This window comes from Macadamia integrifolia, chromosome 5, assembly GCF_013358625.1.
Source record: "Macadamia integrifolia cultivar HAES 741 chromosome 5, SCU_Mint_v3, whole genome shotgun sequence".
In the NCBI taxonomy this organism is placed as follows: domain Eukaryota; kingdom Viridiplantae; phylum Streptophyta; class Magnoliopsida; order Proteales; family Proteaceae; genus Macadamia; species Macadamia integrifolia.
The window spans coordinates 36,508,245-36,519,589 of record NC_056561.1 but is presented as its reverse complement, the minus strand read 5'-3'; the positions used below and the strand labels follow the sequence as shown (position 1 = coordinate 36,519,589).

At 37.1% G+C, this 11,345-nt stretch overlaps 1 protein-coding gene across 6 annotated transcripts in view; it reads right to left on the bottom strand.

The window, feature by feature from the left end:
- LOC122077807 (shaggy-related protein kinase epsilon-like) overlaps positions 1-6,247 on the bottom strand; it is a 10,252-nt gene extending 4,005 nt beyond the window's left edge. For 3 of the 6 annotated variants that reach the window (XM_042643678.1, XM_042643684.1, XM_042643681.1), the window contains exons 1-3: positions 5,997-6,173; positions 705-784; positions 25-216 (exon numbers count right to left, since the gene is read on the bottom strand). In XM_042643678.1, coding sequence (XP_042499612.1) covers positions 25-138 — 114 coding nt within the window. In that variant the 5' untranslated portion in view covers positions 139-216; positions 705-784; positions 5,997-6,173. The other 3 variants (XM_042643679.1, XM_042643683.1, XM_042643680.1) reach the window with 3 other exon arrangements.
- Between the last annotated feature and the right edge of the window lie 5,098 nt (positions 6,248-11,345).

Sequence of the window (11,345 nt, the reverse complement as noted above, 5' to 3'; positions counted from 1 at the left end):
AAAAAAAAAAACATCAAATTCAACCTTATCATCTCTGATTTTCATCTCATTTATTTCCTCTGGAAGTTTATCAACAGACATTGTATTGCCAACAGACTTTCCAACTATTGAAGGAGGGGCTATGCCAGCAGGAGCCATATCAAGAGACAAGGAGCAGTCTTTCTGTAGCTGAAAAGATAATTTCCTTCCTCAGCTCAAAGAAAACCGTCTTCCAACCTATATAGGAAACAATATATGAGAGACATCAGCTAATATTTACAACTAACAAGGATATCATCAGCTAAAATGGATGGCTGATCATTAATGGTGATATACGTTTGTCCACCAATTCAAGCCTTGGGTTTTATTACTTATTAGCCAGATAAAGCATAAACTCTTAAGGAGGCATTTCTATCAACTATAGGGTTTCTTCATTTAACAGAAAAATAATTTGTGCCAGGTTAGTCGTTTGACTCAAAAGCAGAATTATTTTGGCAACAGCAACTCGACTCTCAATGGAAAACGGAAGGCAGCAATGTCAAACCCAAAAGGGGGCAGAGGCAGGGGCAGGGGGGCAGGGGGGCAGGGGCTGCAATGAAACAATTTCACTTTAGGCTCTTGTGATCTCCATAATTTTATGAGTAAGCTAACATCATATACTTGTACGTCCCAACTGGTTATATTCCAAATCTAAGGCAAGGTAAACAGGAACTCCAAATCCCAACCTATAAGATCTCATTTTGATGTCTTTCCCCTTCTCACTCCTAAATATCCCACACTTCAGAAACAAGGCAGCAATCATGACCTGCGACCACAGCCAAGATTGCCAACACATCAGTTTGGTGCAAATAAGGGACCTACATAACAGAGTTTGGGGCATTCATATTGAATGAGGTCAAGAAAAGAAAGAACATGAAGAGAGAATTGATCAGACTAACCATCTAATCTTTTTTCCCTTTCTTTATGCACAAGTGTTTTTCATATATTAAGTAAAATTTGTTTTCCCATCCAAATGGGGGAGGAAGGCTGGCGGTGATAAGGTTCTGACTTCTGACTACATTTGTTTTTTGAGTCATCTATGATGATACTGGATTAATTATCAAAACAGAACCCAGCCTATTATAGTCAGGAAAGAGAAAATGAAACATACAGCATGTTCCACAAATGTTGGCATTATATATTTTGGAAAACAGATATTATATAACTTAGCATTACCAGTAAATTTCCAAACAGCCTTTTCTCTTATTAAATGCTCATTTGGTTTCTTAACAACAGTCAATTAAACAAATATCTATTTTCTCGATAAAGAAGGAGAAGATTTAAAAGTTTTGATATTGTGATTCTCCATATAAAGGGGCCAGCTAGTAGTCCCAAATTGGCAATGAGTAATAAATGTCAACTTTACTTTGAAAAAAAGGAGTCAATTTAGTCATGGCCATAGCAAAAAACAGGAATGACAAAAAATGGAAACATAAAAAACAGGTTTTAAATGGCGCAAAACTCCAAACGGTACAGTTGAAAAAATAAAAACGGCAAAAAAAATGGAAACAGAAGGTACAAAATTTAAACATTTAGATTTCAAAATACTCATAAATTGAGGAATTATTACCTAATACCTGCATCTAATGTTCAAAACAGCTATAACATCCAACATTAATGCATTTACATTCCACAACCCATTATAAGTTCCAAGACATATAAACCAATATCATCCAACAACAATTCCAAATTCATACACTAATACACTATAACAGAAAAACATGTACAAAATCTAGTTGAGCAGTATGGCTTGACTATGGTTTTGTTCATTTTTATCAACACAGCCAACACTCTCGGAGTGATGCATGTTTAGTTGGTGTTGGGAGTCATCGTAAAAAACCTTTTCAGCAAATACATTAGTTTGTGGCTCAATTTCGGGGTTTGTGCATTGAACCTGAGTTGAAGGTGATATCATGATAAATGTAGCCCTTCAATTCACTTTACGTCCGAAGGGCTACATTGTGTTCAACAAGTCCAAGGTAATAAAAAACACCAAAAAAAGGGGAACGTGTTTTAAATGCGTTTAAAACGGAATGCTGGGCTCGACATCATATTTTATCAACTAGATAAGAGTGAGATCAAGATTGGCTTTAAAGAACCAGATGATGAAAAACCGTTAACAAACTCACACTGATTCCCTTGGTCCTGACAAACAGAGTAATGATATGCAAAATGGTTTATATACTTCCTCAAATTAGCCCAGAATTTTCATACTTCATGATCATATTCCTAGAGTTCTGATAAGAAACCTCAACAAGCATGCCATTGGAGATATGTGGAACAACGAAGCAACAAAATGTAAGAATCATAGTTTTTAAGGCGCTGGTAAGGCGATTACCAGCGCCTTGGCGCTGATGCGATCTAGAGATGGTAAGGCAGTGTTTCGCCTTATGTGAAGTGGCACCTTATAGGTTTTTTTTTTTTTTTTTTAAACACATTTTAAAATTAATTGATAAAGATTCCAAATATAGATTTTTTATTGGTAGGTGTATGGTTTTGTTAGCACTTGAGATGTATGGGATCAGCTTTACTCCACAAAAAAAAACCAAAACAAACAACACAAAAACACGATTCACAAACAGGGTTTGGATTTTGTCAAGGGTTTTAAGAAATGGCTTTGAGAAGGAATCAAGGAACAAGGAAGAACCACTAATCCAGACGACCATTTTGCTCCGGCAGCGGTTAGTTTCATTCTTCTTTGACAGAAGTAGAAATATAGTGGATGACCTTAGGGCTTAGGCACTCATTTTGGCATCATAGAGGTAAGTATAATAAATATTTGTATTTTTTATGTCTTCTTTTCTTTATATTTATAATTTTGTTTCATAATTATGTATTTATATTATATGTTAATATGTTATGATGATTGATGATTGATGAAGATGAACTTAGTTTATTCACTTTATTGATTTATTTTCTTGACGAATATCTTACATTGGTATGAATATGAACCTTTAATATTTATTTAACATATGAGTAATAGGATTCAACTAGGATTTGAGCCAAATAGATTGGTTTTATAAAAAAATTACACAAGAACGCTTTAGTCGATAAGGCGACGCTTTATGGTCGCCTTATCGCTAAGGCGCTCCGAAAGACCCTAAAACGCCTCCGTCGCCTTACCGCCTTAAAAACTATGGTAAGAATGATTTTTACTTGGAATGGACGTTGATAGAAGCATAACCCACGGAAGAGCTTCAACCATGCAGATTTAAAAAAAAATGATTCATCTCCATGAGGGGTCCTGCCAATGCTCTCTCGGTGTGTGGCAATGGTTGCCACCGCCAATTTAGGGTGGATTTGAGCTTGACCTTAAGCCAAGGTCCACCTTATAAATCAGGCCCACTAGAAGTCTGGTCAAAATCAGGGCAAAACTTAGGTCTGATTCAAGAAGGTTGAGCACGGAGTAATATATATCGTCACACACATGCAAAATACAAAATCTAGCCTGCCCATGGTTTTAAAAGTCGATATTAGATTGGTCAGATCATCTGATCCATATTGATATCAGATGAGACCAAGCCAATCTACAATAGCTAGTGAATTGGCCGAACCAACGGTAATACAAAGTGTAAACGCATTGGATTTATTCGGATCATCAGATCCAAAACAGTATCAATTGGAAATACATCCTCCAATCTCTAAGCCTGCACCTAGCCAGCCTCATTGCCCAGCCCATACTGCACTTAGGGCTGATACTAGCTTAAAATTTAGACCCAATTACCAGATGGGCATGCATTCAGTTTATTTATATCATCTGCTAGGCTCAGCCTCATATCTTGCCAGCCTAGTATGCAAACCAGTCTTGGCAAATAAAGGATAGCCTCATTAAGTATTATTATTCAAAGAATTTCAAATCTACTCTTTTGAGTGCAGAAAATCATTCTTGATGCTCTTTTAACATTTTGTTTTGTATGGGATCTCAATTAGTCAATTTATGTTATTGGGGACCACCTTTACATTCTCAGTCCTCACCCCCCATAAAAAACTTAGTGGACTAAACGCTAAGTAAGTCGACTACACGGTACCACCCCTATCACTCTTGAGTCTACTCCTTACCCACCCAAAGAAAAAAAGAAAAAAAAAAAAAGAAAGAAGAAAGAAAGAAAGAAAGAAAAAATCATTCTCAAATTTTCCTATTTTGATTGTATTGATGCCATAAGATATGTTTTCAAATGTCCAACAATGAGCCCATATTAAATTGTGCCTTGACAATAATAAATTATGGTCATTGCTTCCTCGGTAGCTGGTTTGCAACAAGAAAGATCAATAACGTACAATATTTTTAAAAACCCCTCACAAATATACTAGTATGATTCCAATAGAGCAATTTTCCTCTTCTCAGATTTGTATTTTATATCCATTATTTGCAAAAGCTGCATCTATCAACCAATAACTATACCACTCTCTCCATCTCTACCTTAAACCCAACATTTCGAATAACCAAACCCAGAAATTACAAGATCAGGCCCTAGTCTTAGAGGTCCTAATTCAGTAGGAATCAGAGCACTAGTTCCCCTACTTTACAAGAAATTACATTCACACCCAATTTCCGAAAAGATCTCCATTCATATTGCCAAAAATTATCACGCCTGGGCCTCTAACAACCTGAACTTTTTCCATATGTACCCAAGGGTTATGGAGTCATGAGTCATGAGTCATTCTGGTACACAATGTCCTGATGGCTACACTAACTACTGTAATCTCCACAAGTTTCTCAGGGTATTCCAACTGAAAGGCTGATCTAGAAACAATCATGCAGTAGGCCACAAATAGGTTTTGGCCAAGAAATCTTTGACATGCTAATTGGACGTTAATTCAAAGCGATGGAACAACTGGTAAAGTTCAAACCCCATATGATCAGGAGAGTGAGAATAATTGGGGCCTAGAAATTTGGACTTTTAAGTCCACGACTTGTATGATCTTTGACATTAAATAGACAATCTGGTCCATGGTAATTCCATAGATAACGCTCAAATTAAATGACTAAGATAGACATAATTTGGAAATTCAGGTAAGAGATTATCTAGGATCACCTAAGAGACAATTACATTACACACCGTATGTCATGTAGTTTGTTTGGTTAGATCTTTCCATGTTCACACAGACATTGACCATATCAGTCCAGAAGAACCATTAAAAATACTTAGCAATAGTCACAGAAATGACAGTCTGCTGAGAAAACCATCTCCCAATATAAAACCAATTGATGTACATTAGGAGGGAAGAAGGTATGCCTGAAGGGGCAATAAATTTCCAACTTCCAAGATTAAAAGGAAATATGTATTCTGAAGCAATTTTAATGTATCAATCACATAATGCTGAGACAAACAAATTGTGTTTTGCTTTCATTCACAGACACCCATAATCTTCATAGTTAACTGCACTACGTTCACCCCCAAAAGGAGTGTAGGATAATGGTCAAAGGTAACATAGAAAACCACTCAGAAGACTGGGCATATGAATATGAAGACATCCAAACTTTGCACCACCTTCTAGCTCAAAATCTCAAGCTCGAAACCAGTAAATGTTGTATATAAGAGACGATCATTTACGTCAAAATGAAACCTGCGGATCTAGGAAAATCGATCGTAGCAGTTAATTTTCACACCCAAGCACTCCGACAAGGAATGAAAAGCAATTATCTAACCGCAGTTTCAGATTTCAGCTCACAATGAGAAATAACAGTGAAAATGCAAAAAACTAATATACTCCACATCGTCAATAGAGCACAAACCACACTTGGAGAAAAAACTACCAATATCCCTTAAGAGAAGCAGAAACAAAACGGAAAACAGATGGGAACAACATCTTTTTTTTTTCCCTAGATGGAGGTAGAAGATAAAGAACCCTAAAACGACAACATCAACAACAACAACAACAACGACGACGACGACAAGAAACAAATAAGACATGAACCGACAAGCGACAAGCTACAAAATCCATGTCCAAACCGCGCGAGAATTGCAGAGGCCTACCTTGAGCTGTAAATTTCTCCCATTTTCCACCACCACACAGTGAAATTAAAGCTTCCACCGGTAATCTCAGGCGAAGCAGCCAGAAATGCAGAAACCCTAGAAAAAAAGAAACAAATTAAAAAGAACAGATCAGGTCTTCCTCCCTTCAGAGATCTTTCTTCCAGGTTTGACCAAATTAATCCGTACCTGTATTTCTCTTCCCAATTTTATATCGCACAGCTCGAGCAGAGCGGACGCAGCAGATTTCTTAAATTTAATTTAAAAACGGCTTTATAGAGTTTAGATGTCCTAACACTGACACTTCACACAAAGCTCGAGTACGACACGTGGCATTCCCTGATTCGAAAAGTTTATTACTTTGCTGACTAGAACTCCCGCCGACATCTTTCTATACTGGTGGGGCCACCCAGAAGATTCGTAACCGTTAGATTTGAGTTAGATGTCAAATTATCGGTCAGTACGCGGTCACAGAGAATCATTACCCAGTAATTAATTAATTTTCCTCGTATGATTTGGGCATTAATTAATTAATTTCCTTCTATGGTTTCAGTAGATAATGAATGACGTCCCAGTTTTTAATATGAATTATAGAATTACCAGGTGGCCCCTGTTATATCGAGATTGTTAGAATTGTAACAACTGCGTTGAGAAGGGTAGTAATGTCACTTTATTTAACTCTTTCGATATGGTTTGACACGTCGGACTCTTTGATAACTCCGAAAGTCTAGCCACGTGGAGTTTCTAAAAGTACAAATGATGACAACCATGGTCTAGAGGAGTAGTGGTCTATTCTAGCATCTAGCCTAATACTGTGTGACGAGCGTTCCCATTCACAACTTGCACAACGCCAGATGAGGAGATGAGATGATTTATTAGAGTCCGTTTGGTTGCACTCCTGGAATGTTCTTAACATAGAAGTGTTTTTTTTTTTTTTTTCGAGGTTCATTGGTTTACCTATTTTCTACCCACGTTTGGAATTTAAGGATAAGACATTTTTATCTTTTTTTAAGTAAACAAGGAGTGGAAGGGAGGGTTACCCACTAGGCCCTCCAAACTTACCTATTTAGATTGGGCCGTTGGGGTAATTAGATGATTTTATAAATATAGGGACAAAGTTTTTTTTGTCTGGGAGTGGTTTCTCTGCCACAAATATAAGGGGTACCAAATGATCGAGCATAGGTCACTCTTGGACAAACAACATTTGTCCATAAAATTATGGAAGAAAAAATGCTAACCATTTGTGTATTTTACATTAAACACAATAGATACGAACGGGGTACCAAATGATCGAGTGTATAAGTCACCCTTAGACAAAAAACATTTGTCCATAAATATATTGTGGAAGAAAGAATGCCAACCGTTTGTATATTTTACATTAAACACAATAGATCATGGGATTTTTGTATACTACAACTCACCAAATGCGCTGGACATACCTAACCTTGCTTCTCCGCATTATATATAATTTTATTTTTTCTAGGTATGTAACCCCAAAAAGAATTTGAACTCATTGCCTATTAATTGAGGCATGCTCTTTGCCAACGGAACAACCTTGGGTATATATGAACCAATATTAATAATCCAAGCCCAACCCATGTTCATCTCTCTCTCTCTCTCTCTCTCTCTCTCTCTTTAAGCATCCATTTTATGCCCATAAAAGGTTGGGAAGAGGCTTAAGGTTTACAAGGTGAATAAATTATTATAAATTCAACTATATGATTTTATCTTCTCAGGGCGAATAGTGTGGGGATGATGCTTTCTCATGCCATATCACATCCTAATCATGTGGATTTTGCATTGATAATCTCTTTCTTCCCATACCATGTCGGGCGCTAATGGATTAAACCATTTTCACTCACTGTTATTGATGTAGTAGGGTAAGAGATGTTGGAAACTCTTTCCAAAAAATAAGATACAAATTTTTACTTTTACAATCATTATCAACATTGATTATGTAACTAACTCCAGAATTAGTAACTTTAGGAATTAGGTTTTGTTCAATTTTTCGACCAATTTACTTGGATTTGAATAAGAAAATATGATAAGGGCATTTATTGAAATTTATAACTAGTATATTCATAAAGATTTTAATTAGTTGCACAATACTGATTAATAAAGTTTCTATTTTCTTTTTTCAATTAATTTCACTTCCCTTTAATGGAAACTGTATATTAAAATAGGGAAAAGGCTTCCCACGATATGTGTGTGTGTGTGTTTTGGGTTGGGGAATCTCCTATGCCACACCAATGGCTGCATGGAGATTGGTATCATTTACATGTGACCCACACGGTCAGCATAGAGAAAGAGAGAGAGAGAGAAGAGAGAGAGAGAGAGAGAACAATTAAAAGACCTACGTGAAAGGGCGGTAGACATTGGTGTTTTAGGGAACTTTTTCCAATTAATATATCTCACAATGATTAATACATAAGTGAGAATTTAGAAAACTCAGCGAACTAAGTGTGCTTAGCCGTACATTTAAAAAGAAAGAAAAAAAAGAGGCGGGCTAGCACCGTCTGTGTCTATCCCACTTCTCCCCTAAACAAGAGTATAACATGTCTTTTCATAGGGGGAGGAGAGATATAAACTCGTAGGAATACTGACATAGGCTGCACTCCAAAAAGAGTTCTTTTTCCTTAATCAAAATAATTGATCAAACATAGAAATAATTGTTGGGAAAAATAAGTCTCGAAGGTAGCATGGCCTCTACATTCAGACATAGGGAGGGGTGAAATGACTGCCCATAAAAAATATTCCCATCATCGATGATACTTCAATGTCTAGTCCCATTGTTTTCTGCACTGATGTACATGCCATGCTATCTTTCAAGAACCCTCTCCCATAATTATTTGAAATGTTTATTTTAAGTGTAGAGCTGGGGCTTGTTGAGTGGGCCTGTTAGTAAGGCCAGGGCCTTAATTTCTTGATCACTATATCGGAAGGCCCATCTTAGGCTTTATATGGGCCCTGGGCTGTAACTAAAACCATAAAGGACGAGGCTTGAGCTTAACCCAGCCACTCAAATACATCCACCTGAACTTGAGTTAAAACACTAGCCAGTTCTACTTAGAATCTAGAATTTGGCCCTTATTTAATTTTCCTTGCAACCAAACGGAGCTAATTAGGTTCCGTCTACTCGCAAGAGAAATGCATATATATCTGGAAGATTACAAGAAAAGTTATATTCGGGGTTGGTTGATAGAAAAATATAATATTTCTTGAACCTGAGACCATACGCCTAATTCACACAATCCTCAGTTCGCCCTAACTATCTGGGCAACCCATGGGTGGATACAGAATAAATAAGAAAATACACACACACACACACACACACTCACACAATGCATACGACAGGGTTCGATTCCATGACCTCCTCCCTTGGGTGTCGACTCGACAAGCCGAAGCTACCACTACTAGGCTATCCTCGTGTTCGTATTAGAGTGGGGACTAATCCTCGAGGATTTTTTGGTGTTTGATAAACTTGTTTCTCAAAATATTTTTTGCAGACGTAATGCCACTAAAAAACTCAATAGTATCATCGGATGCCCCAAAGGGAGAGAGGGTTCAGTCATGGTTTTAAGTATCTCCGATACCGATACGATATCCTCCGATACGTATCTTAAATTTAGCCGACCGATACGATACACATCGATACGATACATTGAATTTTTAAAACCCTTTCGTATCGATATATATATCCTACAATACATACCGATATGCATCAATACACCACCAATACACATCGATACGATACGATATGCCTCGATACGACTATGAAAATTATAAAATCGAGGTAAAATGTACGTTTCGGTATGTATTGGTACGTATCGGTGAGTATCGATATGTATCAATCGGTACGTATCGATATATATTGGTACGTATCGTTGAGTATCGATATATATCGGTACGTATCGGTGAGTATCAATACGTATCGGCGAGTATCGGTATGTACCGATACAGTGTGCTATGGTCATATAATGGCCAAGATGGGTAATTTTTCAGAAAAACATGATTTTTTGAAGGGTTTTTGTTCCAAAGTTGCTGTCAGCCATATTTCTCTCTAACTAAAGTGGAAATCAAGGTTGAGAACAAGGATTTTACATTTATGGGACAACTACAAACCTTGAATTCTTAGTACAATACCCTCAATTTAGTGTTTATGCATAATACATGTTATCAATAGCTTTTTTTAACAAACTCTTTATGCAAAAGTGTTTAAAAAAAATGTTTCCTATCCATTTATGTGTGTATCTTTATCGTATCTTAGTGTATCTTCGATACGATACGATACTCTCCGATACGTATCTTAATTTGGCCGACCGATACAGTGACCGATACCGATACTTTAATCCTTGGGTTTAGTTGACTCTTTTTATGTTTAAATAGGTGAGAGATTTATTGGGCACAATAACCTTTTTTTTTTTCTAAAATTTGTTTCTAGAATTGTAAATAGGCATAAATTTTGATTTAATTTTTTAAAAAAGAGTGAACCGAGACAACTTTATCAAACGCTTTTTAGGCTATTTCTCCATTTTTAGGAACAAGAAAACGGAGAAACGACAGAAACAAAATGTTGTCAAACGATGCCTACATCTATTCTACTCGTGAACATAATGGTATAAGTCTGCTTGATTGTGAGACTGACTAATCAAACATAGATGAAATTTGGCCAAGTGATCCAGGAATCCTTTGTGGAAGGACTCTCGCTCAATGGATCAAAGTTAGGACAGAAATAACAGGCTTTAAGACCTGCTGGCCTAACCAAATGTATCGGGCCCGTTAACGGGTGGACCGTCTATTGGGACCAGCAAAAGCATATCTCATGCTGTTTCGATGAGCCATCCCTTGAGCCTTGGAAGATAGCTAGAAGCTGAAAAAGGAAAGGACAGAGATGCCAATGGGGTAGGCTGGACGTGGGTTTCAACAATGCCACATCACACACTTCAAACGGTGTTCCTCAAAGTTCAGAACTTACCCCACACTGCCCCATGAAGTAAACATGAAGCAACAATTTACAACTCAGGCCAGGTTTGGGTTCATTCTGGTTCAAAATCTACCAATTCCCCAACCCATCGGTTCGAATTTGATTCTAACCTGGGGAAAGTTGATGCGATATGCCGATACCTCATACCCTAATCATTAGGAAAGGGGAAAGGCGGCACTGGTTGAGATCAGGGTTCGGAGTATCGATATTGTATCGACCAATATATATCAATATTAGTGGTACTTCATATCGATACCATATCAATATTGATGATGTGTATCGATCTGTATTGATGACTAAATGATTCAAAAAATAGTTAGAAGCCGTCTACATTTAGAAATAGGTCGCGTTTGGGAACATTCTGAAAA